Source organism: Melanerpes formicivorus, unplaced genomic scaffold (assembly GCF_026170545.1).
Source record: "Melanerpes formicivorus ecotype bairdi unplaced genomic scaffold, bMelFor1.0.p_v2 SCAF_5, whole genome shotgun sequence".
In the NCBI taxonomy this organism is placed as follows: Eukaryota; Metazoa; Chordata; class Aves; order Piciformes; family Picidae; genus Melanerpes; species Melanerpes formicivorus.
Genome location: NW_027142357.1, coordinates 22,323,330 through 22,339,681, shown reverse-complemented (window position 1 = coordinate 22,339,681; position 16,352 = coordinate 22,323,330). Strand labels below are relative to the sequence as shown.

Sequence of the window (16,352 nt, the reverse complement as noted above, 5' to 3'; positions counted from 1 at the left end):
TTATGTGCTGCATTCCTAACCTAATAGGTGTGGTTGGAAATACTTATAGGAGAAAAAGATCACATCTTATTTTATATTTCTTCTACCTAATTCTCAACCACTACAATAATCACACAGAATTTGTGATATACTCTTGCAATGAATACGCAGATCCTCTCTATTTTGTATGGTTTCTAACTATCTTCTCAAATAATAATACTCAGCTCTGCTTTGGATGTGCCATACTTGTCACTATTCTGTAGCATGTAGGTTTCCTTAGAGTTACTTTGCTTTTCTTCTGGAGGGTGGCCCAGGGATCTAAACACAGGAATAGGATGAAAAAGTTCCTAAATCTTGGCTTCTGCTCTATCACTGATTCTGTGATTCATGGAAACCACTTACTCTTTTCCTCATTATTCTGCCCCTATTCAGAAAAAGAATAAAAATGTCTGCAGAATTCATAACGGATTTCCAGGTTATCTCAGTGTGAAGATGCAAAACCTTTTTTGAGAATTCACTAATACTATTTCTTTAGAGAAGACTTTTGAGTTAAATGGCTAATTCTGACATAGAGCTATGTCCACATAATCTCTGAGGTATGCTAACTCAATTTCTGGTATGGAGGTCTATATCAAGATAGGAGAGAAATAAAAATAAAAAGAAACATATAGAAGTAGTAATGAAATCTCAATACTTATTTATAATGAAAATGTTTTTCAGGTAACATACAGTACTATTATAGACTTCTAAATACCATACTGAATTCATATGAAATAAAAAATCAAAAATCTGAGCTTAGAGACTTGAAACTGAGATTGAAATGCAATGCAGTTGTAAAGGTACATAGGAATGGTACATACTTTTCTCACCAAAGTTATGAAAAATATTTCAAGAGCAATTAAGTAAGGGGTATTTCTGTTAACTAACATGGGAATAGTAATTGCCTTCTGCCTAATTTGCAAGTGTTTTCCCATACATATTTCCAAGTTATATTCTTAATTGTTTATCAAATGTCTACCTATGTCAATGAGGTGAAACTATATACAAATTGTCAAATTCAAATTTATGCTTTTTTCTTTCTATGTGGAGATCTCTTGCTGAAGGCAAAGAGAATATAATACTTTACCAAGACTCAGACATAGGAGTTTGAGGACTTTTCCCACCTTATGTTCTGTTATTTAGATACTATTGCAAGTTATTTCTCAGAGATTTAAGAAATTATAAGGCATGCAGAGGTGAGCAGAAAGAAAATACTCCATGTCTGAACTGAACTGAAATAATTACCTCTGGTATAAGCTGACCAGTAGGTGAAGTTAGAGTTGAAGGTCCCCCAACCAAGGAAACTACCCCATTGCAATCCACAGTGCTGTGCATCTTCCCATTCATTGGAAGGGCTGGTACCATTCTAGATGACACACTCGCCTGACTAATGTTACTGTTACGACGTTCTCCATGTCGATTTGGAACAAAGAGAGAATCTCTTCTGCTCTCATTGTCTTCAAGAGTGCTGTGCTCATCATCAGCAAAGTCATTTTCAGATCCTATATCCTTTGCACGACCTCTGAAACTGAAAATGCTTGTTTTGCTGTTGCGTCTTGGTGAGAACAGGGAGCCTCGAATGCTTAATAAAGACTGAAAAAGATTTAAACCAAACCAAACCAAAACAGCATTAGAACTGAAGTTCTAAGTTCTTGGCTTTTCAGAAAATAACTATAGTGCTGGAGGAAAGATACAGACATTTTTCCTTCAATAGTAGTGGTGAGGACATTAGGAGAATGTGCTCATAGAGGACCTGAAGCAGAGGGGCAAATTATTTTTAAGATAAAGTAACAGAACCAAGGAAAAGTTACGTAGAAGACAGAAGTACATTTGGACAATTTTGAACAAAAGAGGTAGGTTCAATTGGTTGGAATGTTCTGGAGACAGTTCTCAACATCACTATCAACAGTTTGTAAGTGTTTATCTTTTATTCCCTCTATTAGAGGACAGAGCTAAAAATCTTTTATGTTTTTTCCCTTCTTTCTCCCCTGGATGCTTAGGGATAACTGATAGCACTCACTGACCATCGTGTTCTATTCTTTTTGCCAGAGGTAGAAGTGATCTTAAGTTTGGTATTAAATTCAGTCTAAACTGATGCAAAAAGCTCTCTACCCCCTTCACAATAGGCTCAATAGTGTGAGAACAACGCAAGCAGTATTCTAAAACTAGAAGACAGAGTCAACAGCTTGGGGAATTGCTGGAGGTTCAGTGTGAACACATAGTTCTCTGTAGACTAGTAGCTGTCAGGTGGCTATAGCAGGCTGTCCACCTACCAGGAGGCACCACTGGGCAATCAGGCAGCTCGAAGCAAACATTCACCAGGGACACAGTTACCTAAAGATATCCTCTTACAAATGAGAGAAATAAACCAGTGGTTGTTGGTAATTCATCTTTTAATTACAGTAGAAGCTGGTTAATGGAATGTTCTTCTCCCTTGCTACATATTTTATTAACATCATTCATGAATAAATAAAAAGAGTACTAATTGTGGAAAAAAGAAACCTTGCATTAGCTTTCTTCAGTTCTGCCTTTATACAAATCCTTGTACCCTGGCACATCAAAAACATGTTTTGAGACATTTCTCAATTTTTCATTTGTTTAGCTGGTAGAAGGTGCTCATACATAATAGCAGGCGTTCTTATCCCAGCATAATTAAAGTGAAAACTACACTGTAATATATAAGCCTATGTTAATACTGTGAAAACTGAACACTGAATATATACATACATCATATATTCATATGTAGCTCTGTATATGCATACTGAAATGTATAGATTCACACACACAATGTGTGTGCTAAACTGGTGGTATTGCCTCTTACAAAGGCTGGCAGGTATTTACCATTATGAGATGTTTGGGGTAATTTTCTCTTACAGCTCTACCAAATTTTATTAATTTGTGCTGAAATTTTCTATGCTGGCTGTCAGCCTCAGGCTGAGTTACTTGAAGAATATCAGCCAAATGGTTTTGCTAACCCATTTATGTAAACTTGGCTGGGGAAAAAGTGCTGTTTTGCTTATGCTGAAAGATAATTTTATCTAAAAAAAATCCTCTAGATGCTATAGAGCATGGCATTGAATTCTGAATTACTACCCCCTTTGTATATTTCTTTGTAAATGCATTTGGCCAACCTACAGTCTCTAAAAATCACACGATCACTGACTGCCACTGCTACCCTTGTGTTTTTTCTCAGAATGTTTCCATGGCTGCTATGCTTTATTTGTAGTCCAATCTTTTCAAGATGTGTTATCATGCTCTGAGGACAGCTAAATGGATCAGGCCCCTCAGGGATTTGGGAGGAGTACTGCCTGTTCTGTGGGTCCCTGCTGGACTGAGACAAAAGATATAAGGCAAAATGGCTGCAATTCTAACACATGTAGAGGCAGAGATATATGTGCCGACACGCTCCTGTAATGTAAGGTCTGAAAGAAAAGCTTGCACATCGAATATTGTGTGGAATGACAAAACCCCTACAGGGGCTGGCATGTCAGATTATGTACTATATTCTATGGAATATCAGATTATCTATTACATTCTACCTCATTAGTTCATGCTCTGCCACCCTGTTTCACCAGGGAGCTAACTGCATGGCTGACAGATCAAGCCAGCTCTTCCTTTACCAGTTCTGCTGCCACTAATCCTTCCACTCTTTTGGCAGCTCAGTTTTATTTCACTTACATACTGGCAACACTTGACCAAAAGCATTTTTGCAACTGCATAAAAAATTACCAAGATACTCTTTAATTGGTAAATTGTCCTCAATAAGATTATTTGCTTGAACAAGTCTCATTGTATTTTAAATTTTTTTTTTTTAATTTGCTTCAGATGGTCACTTATCTTCCTGCAGAGTAATTCATGACATCTCAAGATTTGCTTTTTCCTCTCTATTGCTCCATGTCCTTCTTTAGGGTTGGAAGGGACCTCAAACAATCATCTAGATGGACCCCCTGCTAGACCAGGATCACCTACAGTAGGTCACACAGGAACACATCCAGCCAGGTTTTGAATGTCTCCAGAGAAGGAGACTCCATAGTCTCTCTGGGCAGCCTGTTCCAGTGCTCTGTCACTCTCACAGTGAAAAAGTCTTTCCTTCTGTTCACATGGAACTTCCTATGCTCCACCTTGTACCCATTGCCCCTTGTCCTATCATTAGACATCACTGAGAAGAGCCTGGCTCTGTCCCCCCGACACTTGCCCTTCATGTATTTATAAGCCGTAATGAGGTCACCCCTCAGTGTCCTCCAACCTGAAGAGACCCAGCTCCCTCAGTCTTTCCTCATAAGGAAAAGATCTCCCTTAATCATCTTTGTGGCTCTAGGCTAGACTCTTTGTGAAACAGGAATTCAAATTTTATTTTAATGTCAGCAAAAGTAAATGTCTTGCTTTCCTAAGATTCTTAGGTTTCTGTGAAAGTTTCACAGTTCTTCATGACAGGGTGAAAGCCTTCTGACAGTTCCAAAGTATGAAGAAACATGTGCAAAACATACTTTACTGTGTGTAATAAAGCTATAGAAAGTTTGTTATCTACAACTGCAAGTATACTTCAAATGGACAAAGCTATCCTTAAGTGATGGATGAGACTTCTTTGATTTAAGGAAGTAGAGTTTTGAAGTTTGGACTAAATGATTTCCAGGGGTCCTTCCTAAATTATTTTTTTCTATGACTGCAATGATTCTCCATTTTGAGTAATGAATTTCTAATGAAAAAGAGCAGTGTGATTAAATTCTTAAAAATATAAGCCCAAAAAATTCCTATGTAGTTTATCTTTATTGTGGAGCACTGGAGCTACTTTTTGCATAATCTACCCTTTAAAGAAGCTATTTAAGGAAAGCAATAGAAATGATACTGTGGAATTTCTTATGCAGGGTAATGATGATGTGGTCTGCTAAAGAACCCTCACGTTTAAATAGTTTTGAAATGCATGCAGAACAGAAAGCCTATGGTTGATTAATGCAAATATATGGGTACTAATGAAAGAGTCTTTGATTCCTTCTTCAGTCTACCAGATATATCTTCAGAAATACATTTTCAGAAATGGTTTAAGTTTAAATTGTATGTTCTTTTTATCCCTTTGCCAATAGAACAGGTGAAAGCATATCTAAATATAACACTGTTAACAGTACTAGCACTGGTACTCTTCTTCCCTCACCTCTTACATAATTTACAACATGTAAAGTTGCTGTAATGTTAGTCAAAACCAAACAAGAGTAGATGTATATGATTGAATAAAGAACAATGCTGTACCTGGTGAGGAGATGTAAACCTTTTTTCATATGTCAGTTGACTTCCTTCAGTGGAGAAGCGGTAGCTTTTCCTTCTGATACTGTCTTCTGACTCAGACTTGGGGAACTTATCAGTATCTCCTCTGTCCTCTGCTTCAGACATTTCTTTCTGCCTCCTTTTCTTCCTTCGATTTCTTCTTTCTTTAGCACTCTTTGAGCTCAACTTTGATGCTTCTGAAGAGCTTTCCAAGAGTTCTCCTAATCCCCCTACACCGCTGAAATCTCTTGATGCAATTGATGCTGCTGCTACTGCTGCTGTTGCCTGTTAGGAAGCAAGGTATTCTTAGCAGGTTAATAATGAACTGTATAAGCTTTTATCAGCTGGGTTTATTATCACTGTAGTAATACTCCTGGTTGTACATCCTTCAGTATGCAAATACACACAGACAAATTAAACTGAAGAGAAACTGTTGAGTAGTATAGCTCCTCATAGCATAAGCTACTTGAAGCATAAACTTCAACAGAACAACTGCATTACTATTCCTTAAAGACTTACTGCACAAGAAATTGGTCTAAAGTAAGGTAGTCAGAAAAGTACAAAGTATAGATGTGTTTCTGTATCTCCTTTTAAGAAAAGCCCCACATCATGCTCCAATTCAGTGGACTCCGGAGTCCTTACAGAGAAAACTCATCCCTATCATCCAACACAGGAGTTAATATATTATAATCCAAATAGCAGTTTGCAAGTAGTTGAATATAGCCATTCTTTGATGTCTTTCAAGCAAGGATAATCTCCTGCCCCTCTTTAACCCTTCTCTGGCAACTGGTGTAGTCTCTAGGCATATCTTCAATCTGTACCTCCCTCTTCTTCCTTCCTCTCTCACATTTCCTACTGTAACAGCTCTCAAGGTCTTTGCTATAGATCCAAAGGTACATTTATTACCTGTTGCTGCTGCAGAGAGAGACAAGAAAATGTCTGGATTTCTTCTCTGTTGGAATGGGATAGGCAAAGAACCATCCCAAAACTCAGGACCAGTATCTTCAAATACAGGGATCAGCCTACCTGACTTGGTTCATTAGGGACATCAGTTCATTTAGTCATCAAATAGAGGAAGAATTGAGAATGTGTCCAGAACTCTTCCTAGAAAGAACTATCTGAAAGATTGCTATGAAATTCTGGAGTGGAAAATGTTTGGGAAGATGCTCAGTTGGTAGCGCATCAGAGCCTTAATGGGAAGGTCGTGAGTTCAAGCCTGCAGTGGGCAGTAATGTCCTCCCTACTCTATTCATGAGGTCTGGGGTGACAGGTTGGACTCGATGATCTTTTAGGTCTCTTCCAACCTTAGGAATACTGAATGCTGAATACTGAATGATAGGCTCCTGTGATCTTACAAAAAAGAGTGGTGTGATAAATGGCAAGAAACTAGGGTTATATAAGAAAGATGACTAGTAACTTATTCAGCAAAACATATTATATTCAGTGCCAAACATTTCAGGAATTATGAGACACCTCTCTACAGCAGGAAAGGATAGTTTGAAAGCTAATAGTAAGAATTAATGGCTTTCTGTGCCATAGTATACAACCCATGGTATACAAGTTTTAGAATAAAACTTTATTTAGAATAAACCAAACCAGGTTGGAAGAGACCTTCAAGATCATCGCGTCCAACCTATCAAACAATCCAACCCACCCAAACAGCTAACCCATGGCACCAAGCACCCCATCAAGTCTCCTCCTGAACACCTCCAATGACGGTGACTCCACCACCTCCTTGGGCAGCCCATTCCAATGGGCAATCACTCTTTCTGTATAGAACTTCTTCCTAACATCCAACCTGAACCTCCCCTGGCGCAGCCTGAAACTGTGTCCTCTTGTTCTGGTACTGGGTGCCTGGGAGAAGAGACCATCATCTGCCTGTCTACAACCTCCCTTCAGGTAGTTGTAGAGAGTGATAAGGTCACCCCTGAGTCTCCTCTTTTCCAGGCTGAGCAACCCCAGCTCCCTCAGTCTTTCCTCATAGGGCTTGTGTTCCAAACCCCTCACCAACTTTGTTGCCCTTCTCTGGACTCATTCCAGCGAGTCAACATCCTTCCTAAACTGAGGGGCCCAGAACTGGACACAGTACTCGAGGTAAAGTTGACTTGATACAGACATTTTCTGCTACAAGGAGTATTAAAAAGATTCTGAAGTGCTTATCAATGAAAAAAAAATATTCAAAAGGTTGTCATACTTGTATCAGAATATCACCCTTCAAATGGTTTAACAGAAACAAAGGCACCAGATGCTAAGTCAACAGCCATCTACTTCATAATACCAACACTAAAAGTCAAACAAGTGGAGCAATACAAAGAACAACGTCATGACTTAGGTTTGTGGATTAATAGATTCAGTGTCCAGGGAGTGAAGAGATGGGACCCACACTCATTTTGGTCTCAGCAATCAGTTCAGCAGCTCAGTGATCCACCTTGTAATGCATACTTTCTGCTAAAATTTTCACACACAAAAGAGATCTTGACTGTATCACTGCTTTTCTTACAATGAATTGAGTGGTCATTTGTTTAAAAAAGTAACAACTTTCTAGGGCCTTTATCCAACCTTCCTTGTAATCTCTGTTTCATCTGGTTCTGTTCCTCTTCCTGACTCTGGATCAGCTTCATCTTTGTCCCAGTTGTCAAACACATGAATATCTATCTTCCTGATACTTTTTGATATAACATGATTTAGTTCATTCCATGGATAAAAACTTTTTTAAAGTACTCTTTGCAATATTTAACTTTTTTTTTTTTTTTTAATTTTCAGGAGTCTGCTTTGTCTTTAATGATTTGGAAGTGTTAAGGTTTAATGACTAAAACAGATATACTAATTAGACTACGCAGGTCATACATAAAGCTTTCTTTTAAAGTAAAAGATGGAGAGTTTAACTTTCTTTTAGCATTTTATAGAATCATTCTAACTTTGTGAAAGTAGCTGTAAAAGTTATAGTTTCATAATTGTAAGTTATAGTTTCAAAATTTAATTTAATAAATTTAATAACTTAATAATATTTTTAAATACCTCACTGGATATAAAACTAAAAGAATACTGATTTCAGTCCTACTCTCTACTTTCCTGCATATTGAAGAACTATTAAGTACAGCAAGCCTGGAAATTCTCACTCAGACAATAAACCAGAAGTAATGTCACTGAACTTTTCTCATGAGCCCAGGCTGGATGGGGCTCTGGGCAGCCTGATCTAGTGTGGGGTGTCCCTGCCCATGGCAGGGGGGTTGGAACTAGATGATCCTTGTGGTCCCTTCCAACCCTGAATGATAATATCTGTAACATAAAAGCATCATGAACTATGATTACTTAAATGCAGGTTTCTAGGACACTTAAATATTAAATACTTTACTTTGGGAGCCTTTTGGTAAATGTAGTAGTATTCTTTTCTGAACTATTAGATTCCATTTTTTGCCACTTGGTTAGTTCCTGATTTTTTTGGCTATTTCCACTTTAATCACTTATAGGGTAAGCAAGGCTCTTTTTTTCCCATGCAATTCATTGCACAAACCATACATGTTCTATTTCATGAAAGATTGTTTATTATCCTTACCTTAGGAATAGGGCTGTTAAGAAAGTACAATTTCCATCATTACCTGAGCTTCTTCTTGTTGCTTCTTCAGTTGTTCCAGCATCTGTTGAAATTCTGCCTCTTTCTGTTCTGCTTCTTCCATGGTCGCTTGATTCTGTTCTTCATAGGCCATGGCAACCACAGCCAGGATCAAGTTGATCAGATAGAAAGAGCCCAGAAAAATCACCAGAACAAAGAAAATCATGTATGTCTTCCCAGCAGCACGCAGTGTCTAGGGAATACAAAGCTCATCTGTATATTATTCCACCACTTATCTTTGTTATTGCAACTGCAGTATGCTTTCAGCTCATGTGCAAATAAGCTTATTTATACAACTTTTTATGTCACCAAGAGTTTACTTTTTATGTCATAAAAATATCTTACCAGCTGATAGAGGTTTTCCCAGAAGTCCTGAGTCATTAGCCGAAAAAGTGACAAAAAAGCCCAGCTAAAGGTGTCAAAACTTGTGTAACCATAGTTGGGGTTTCTACCAGCTTTCACACATATATATCCCTCTGGACACTGCCTATTTGAAAACCAAACAGGAGGTACTTAGTCTTAATTTTAATTTCTTCCAGAGCATAAAATGTTGTTAAGGTTACAGACAGATTAAACAATATAACTAGCTAAATTCAATTGTACTATTAGGGATCTCCCACATAATGCTGAGGTGTTTTTTTCAGTAAGCTGCTTCTCTGTTGCCATTTTGGTATCTGACTTCAGCTAATAATTCTTGGCCAATAACTGGGCATATATCTATGGCAGAATTGTCCAATAATGAAAGAGTCAGGCCTAAAGAAAAAGTTTCAGTCTTAATCTACAAAGCCAGTATTGTGCTTTCTTAATATTTTATGTATTCTCTCTCAATTCTAAACTTTATGTTCATCCTAATTTCTTCAGTCAGTATATTTCCAAAATAGACATTACAAGAGTACCATTAACACTGACCTAATTTTCCAATCAAACAGGAAGAAAGGCTGTTAATGTGTATTTTGTTCAGCCAGAGAGTAAAATACTTTGACTCAAGCAAGTAAACACCATTTAGCAGCAAAACTCAGCAAGTTCTGTAACTCTGCTAAATAGGGATTTGCAACTGCTACAGATAAGTTCCATATTATTGCTTTTTCTACAGAACCTAAGAGAGATTTTTGAAATGGTCTTACCCTGCATCAGAGCTATTACCACAGAGGAGGGCATCTCTTTGTCCTTCCAAAATGTAGAAATGAGCTGTGAAGAAAACATTAGATATATATGTGAATAAAGCAAATGAACCTGGAGGCACTACAAAAGAAAATAAAACCAAATTGTTATAAAATCAAAGTGGCTAGCAGCTGATCACTTTCTAGTTTCTAGTTTCTAAACAGAAACCCTTTTGGTTATAATACTTTTTATAGTATGTATTTGACCTCTGTCAGTCAGTGATTATAGGCCGTTCTACATAAGGCAGAAATATAAACCATTCAATGTTCTTGATCACAAAGGGTTACATATTATAGCCACAAATGTATTAAAAATAGTCATATTAGACATTCTTACTTTCATCCTCAATGTAATCCTTCCAGTTAAATGTGCTCACTGTCATATTAACAAATGTACCATTTTCATCCATTGTGCTGTTAAAGTAGGAAATAATGTTTATTTCAAGAGTAGAATTGTCTGGAGGCCACTGCAGGCATTTATTCCTCAAGTTGCCCATGAACAGCTGCAGCCCTATTAGTGCAAATACACTCAGACAAAACACAGTCAGGATCATTACGTCCGAGAGCTTCTTCACAGACTGAATAAGGGCTCCTACAATTGTCTTCAGGCCTGCAAAGAGAATAGATGCATAGTTTATCAAAGAGTATCTTTGCCCTTCCAGCATAATTAAGATGTCATGCAGACACTTAAAAACAAATAATTTTTTAGTTTTCAAAAAGTGAAGGTTCATGAGCAGCCTCCGAGCTTGTGAAGATGAATGAAAGATTCTTTTTTATGAATACGCAATGTACAAACATTCAAATACATTGAATATATGTTATTCTCAAGCAGAAAATTTTACCAATCATGCTTTCCTGTTATAGATTTCAGTTCTTTTTTTTTTTCTCTCCATTTAATATTCTGCTAATGATCACAACAGAATTGAGATAGAATGGCAAGGAATTTTGAGGAAAAAGGAGCATTTGCATTTGATAAATTTTCCTGTGTAATATTTTTCTCCTTTTTGTTAGCTTTTTGTGTTTTCCTTTAAGGCTAATGTCAATTTAAAATGGTAAAAGAAATGAAAAAAATTCAAAACGAAGAAAGCCATAGCACTAAAGCTTTTTGAATGGAAAAGAGACAACTTGTTGTAATAGAATGCAGAAAACTAAAGCGAAGTAGCCCATAGATTTTGTATTTGTGTTTCATGCAAGAAACTGTTAAACTCAAAGACTGATTTTGCAAAAGAAAAGAAGCTAATGCTGAAAAGGCAAAGAATCATAATCCAGGCTCATGATTCATGCCTTTTTTTTTCTTTTTCCTTTTTTTTTTTTTTTTTCCTGGCAACACGAGCAGCAAACAGCAAGACTTATGCTCAAAAGAAGTGAATTTGACTTCAATGGAACAGTCAGCCTCAGTGTTTAACCTGGCTCTCACCTGGAATGACTGATATTGTTTTCAAAGCTCGGAGAACTCTGAATGTTCTCAACGCTGAGACATTGCCCAGGTCCACAAACTCTGTCACATATCTGTAATAGGGGAGTTCACACACAAACACAATGACAGCACACAAATAACAGTTGGAGATACGAGGGGCCTAACACCTTACACCAACTACTTCTTACCTGGGATTACAGAAATAGTTTTCAAAGCTCTCAATACTCTGAAAGTTCGAAGAGCTGAAACATTGCCTAGGTTTACAAATTCTGTTACATACCTGTAGGATTAAATCACAGTTATTCAGAATTGAGGCAGAGCTTGTATTAATTATGTGGGTCTTCAAAACCTCTGTGGCAATATTAGCAATCATACTTTAAAATTTACCTGTCTCTCCAGTACACCTCACTTTTTTAGTTATTAATTTTCATTAATTTTGCTTAAATTTAATTGAAATAAAAATCCTCAATTTGTTTGTATTTGAACAACTAATTAAACTAATTAGCTTGTACTAGGATGGTGACATGAAGTCAAGGGAATGGCTTCCATTCTGGTAAGCAGAAATATGTAGGACATGAAATTAGTGTCCCTCAGCAGTAATTATACAAACAGCTGACACTCTGTGCTGGTTTCTGCCATATTTTACTTTGATTTACGAGTACTAAAATGTGTTATAAGGTGTCTAAACTTCACAGATTGCAGAAATTAAAAACTTTTCAATCCATGTATTTATTATAATAATATTTGCCACTAATTTCATGCCCTAAAAACTTTAAAAGTTCTTGAACCACTTACGCCATTAAAATGACACTGAAGTCAAGCCAGTTCCACGGGTCTCGCAGAAAAGTAAAACCTTCTAAGCAGAAGCCCCTTGCAAGAATTTTGATAAGTGATTCAAAGGTATAAATCCCAGTGAAAGTGTACCTGAAAAGCATTAAAGCAGGAATAGCAGATTTTTGCATACTTAATGCTTATAGACAGTGCCATTCTTTATCAAAGATGACTTGCAAGGAAAAAAAGTCCATAGAAGTGAAAAGAGGAAACCATTAACTTAACTTTCCCCCGACACTTAAGAATGAAATTGTTCTTCAGTAGGTGAAATTTGCTCTTAATTTTCAAAAAGGTTGATTTAATCTCAGGTTTTGTGCTTACAAATAATTCCAGACTCTAGTATTTACAGACACATTTCAGACTTTAATATTTATGTATACACTTTCTGACATTCACAGGGCTGCTACCTTGCTTGCACTCACAAATTAGGTAGATAGGTCTAAGTGTTACAAAAAATGAGTTGGTTTGGTTTGGGGTTTTTTAATGTAGAAATCAGAGTTCTATGAAAATCCATTCATCCATTCTGAATAATAACCATACTCATGTCTATAATACAGGCTTATTTCATGAATAAGCATTAAATATAAGAAAGCATGCCCAGACTGTTATTCTTGAGGACATGGAGCTTGATTACATATTTACCTGGTGGGGGAACAACATTAATTTAAAAGCACAGAATAGTCAGTTATAACCAGTATAACATAGGGACTTTCTGAGACTTATACGGGCCTTTGCAGACTTCCAGACTAAAGAAAATCTGGCTACAGACACTAGTCCTCTCCCTTCAGACTCTCAGAAACCCTAACAAGGTATAATCACTGTTAGGCACACTGAGAACAGGTGAACAGAGTGCAGTTTCTAAATATAGCATTCAGAGGGAGGCTCTTTAATACAGTGAAATAAATAAATAGAAATCAATAATGGCTATTGGACAACAAACAGGAGGGAATGAAAGAAGCCACAAGCAAATAGAGCTGGGTTTTTCATGAGCAGTATGACTTCACAGAAAGTAGTATATTTCCTTCAAAGGAAAACATGCATCTATATTTTGTCAGAGAACAAACATGCATGTATAACTATGCAAATAGAGATGCAGTTTTCATACTTCTGTCTGTTCTTTATTACTCCTTCATAGGGAAGGCCATTTCCTCAGTAGTTTGAGTTTCTTGTAATTTGGGCATTGCCTGTGCTTGCTGTAACTTGCACTTCAGAGTTCAGCACAGTGAGCCAAAACCAATGTCCCACTGTGTGAAGATCATGAATACTTAAGCAATATATGGCTGGCCTCACTAACAACATGCAACAGCTTTATATGCACATTTGACATTCTGGAGCTCCTTTTCCAATTTACAGCTCAGAACAAACACCCAAAGAGAAGAAGTTGTGTTTAGATTTCACAGTGGAAGTTCAGATATTCCTCAGACATAACTTTAAAGCGTTACTGGCATTACTGTCAACCACTTAATTTTTTCAGGAGTAAAATAGAAAGATATTTGTGATCTCATGGAATCTGACTCTTCATGACTCTGGAAGAGCCCTTTCTGGCATGCAGCTTCCCATAAATGCTTCTTGTTTGGAGTCACACAAAAACAAAGATGTAAAAATAAAGAAGAAAAAAAGGTTTAACTTACTCTACATTCTTTGTCCAGTCTGGAGGGTTACTCATGGTCATAAATACACAGTTGGTCAAAATAGTGCACATGATAAGCATGCTGAATAAGGTAGATTATAGTTAAGGCATGTAAGTAAAAAAAGTCTGACAGTTTTATAATACTGAAATAATTAAAAATATTAAGTATATAGAAGTATGTACAAAGGATGTGGCATTATAAATAAATTCTGAAAATTAAGGTTTGCACATAATTTTATCTATTTTGAATGGTATGACATCTGGTGTATCATGGTGCACTTACCGTAAAACAATGCATTGCTTTTATAATTATGGAGATTTGATAATTTCAATTAAACTTAAACACATCCTTAAATCTATAAAAATATGAAACAAATACCCCAATAATTACTCATTGAAGCCAGAAGGATCATTCTAAAAGATCTTAAGGCAGATGTTGGTTCTTTACACTTGAGTTGTTCTTTGGACATGATTGAAATATATTTGAAAATATTCTCCTTTATTCTGGCCTGGATCTTTTATAGGGCACCTATTCCAATGCTGAAAATACAATACAGAAAAAGTATGCCTGAAAAAGCAGTTCTTTACTCACACTCTTTTTTCCTTGCTAAGTGAGTCTAGTTTATGAATAGTACTACTGGTCTTGATAAAGCATGACCTTAGATATGTTCAAGTGCAATGGTTTGTTACTAATTTGGCCTTAGCTTCAGGGTTTACTATGGGATCAGGTCTCCTTTTGTATATAAAGCCTAATATTTAAACTCTGATGGCTTTAGGAGGCTCAGTAGAAAATCTCTCAGTAAGAATGAAGATCATGCTGCAATTCATATGTGATATTGCTGCCCTTCTAGAGTGATCACCATATGTTTACTTAGCATACCACACTTACATGGACGTAATTTGTACATCCATATGAACAGTATTATTTCAGAAATTAAACAGTTTTAAATGGCAACTCTTAAATCAACATTAAGAAAAAAGGATATGAATGTACCAAAATCTTGATAGCAATTTTTCTGACGGGATTAAAAGGAGTTAAAATATACAAGGCAGATGTGGCACTGAATCGGAAAATTGCCTTTCCCTTATTCAATACTATGAAAGTCTGAAAAAGAAAAAAAGAAATACAAAATTAAAATACAGTGCTGACTATGTAACTGTCTTCACCTCCTTCTAAGGGATTGTTTTCTCTACCTGGGACGTTTAAGTTTCATTCTACTTTCTATGTGTGATAGGAAAACAACTGATTTCCATAAATACAGTGGATTAAGCCTTCCACAGCCATTTCCCCAGTTCCCTAAATTTCTCAGCATGTGGGCTGAATTCTGATGTTATTGAACTTGGTGAAAACTATCAGCACCAATGTCAGTTTATCAATAACAGCAAAATGCAGCTTCATAATTTCCATATATTTCAATGTTATTTCTAATGAAGTCTTTGATCAAAATCAGAGATTCAAATAAATCAAGTACATTATACTTTGTGAGCAAACACAAACAAAAACCAAAATAGCAATCCTAAATGCCAACGTGTATTTGGAACAAATACTTGACAGAATTAAATACACATATATATGGTGACAAGGACAAACACCTGTCACTAAACAAGCTACCACAATATGATTATTAGATATTTAAATGCTACCAATATCAATTATATGTATCTTCTAAAAATATGTCTGTGAAAAAAACAAAAGAGATTAGTAAATTGCTATCTGACATAATTCTGAGCACTCGGAGACAAACACATGCCAGAGTTTGGCATCCTATCACAGGAAGTCTTTTCTTTAAAAAAAACTCCTGTTTTATTTTTTATCAATATGCTCTTTTTCCCCTATATATGAGCACCAGATTTTGGTAGTTACCTTTTAAAATTTGACCTTATAAACCCATGATTTGTGTTCATTCCATTCTGTTCCTGTTGGCAGTCATAGCCTAAGTGTTTTCATTTTTATTCCAAGTGTATTTGCGTGTGAGGTTTACTTGCATCTTTGGTGCAGTTTGAAATTTCTTCAGGACATCACTATTCTTCATTTCTTTTGCTCTTTGTTAATGTTAATGGCTCTGTTTTGTGTCACCATAATAGAGTCTTTGTTATGCCCTCAGCAGAGCTATATAGTATCACTGTTCTCCATGTTGATTTCCATTCTCTGTAAAAACTTGGCTGTGATCAGAAAAATGCTGCCCTCTCCATGGCCATTACTGCCTATCTGGCCTGCCATCTCTGGGATAGAAAGCAGCCTCTCTATAGTGGGAAAGAAAATAGGTAAAGGAGTGTTGCCAGAGCCTGCAGACAGAATAGCATCAAGCACAACTTTGAGGACGACAGAGAAAGGAGTTGCACTCGTTGGCATTTCTCTCTGCCCTACAGTCCTTCACCCTAGATATAAATGCTAAAAAGATATTGCCTGTGCCAAGGTCACTG

General features: G+C 36.6%; 1 protein-coding gene across 4 annotated transcripts in view; it reads right to left on the bottom strand.

Annotated features, from left to right (window-relative positions):
* The window catches only part of LOC137441343 (sodium channel protein type 2 subunit alpha-like), a 75,168-nt gene that overhangs the window by 37,553 nt on the left and 21,263 nt on the right, over positions 1-16,352 (bottom strand). For 3 of the 4 annotated variants that reach the window (XM_068138734.1, XM_068138733.1, XM_068138735.1), the window contains 10 exons: positions 14,916-15,033; positions 13,930-14,020; positions 12,263-12,391; positions 11,468-11,559; positions 10,388-10,660; positions 10,015-10,078; positions 9,236-9,377; positions 8,877-9,083; positions 5,263-5,562; positions 1,264-1,611 (listed from right to left, as the gene is read on the bottom strand). In XM_068138734.1, coding sequence (XP_067994835.1) covers positions 1,264-1,611; positions 5,263-5,562; positions 8,877-9,083; positions 9,236-9,377; positions 10,015-10,078; positions 10,388-10,660; positions 11,468-11,559; positions 12,263-12,391; positions 13,930-14,020; positions 14,916-15,033 — 1,764 coding nt within the window. Of the gene's footprint in view, positions 1-1,263; positions 1,612-5,262; positions 5,563-8,876; positions 9,084-9,235; positions 9,378-10,014; positions 10,079-10,387; positions 10,661-11,467; positions 11,560-11,655; positions 11,748-12,262; positions 12,392-13,929; positions 14,021-14,915; positions 15,034-16,352 lie in introns of all 4 variants that reach the window. The other variant, XM_068138736.1, reaches the window with a different exon arrangement.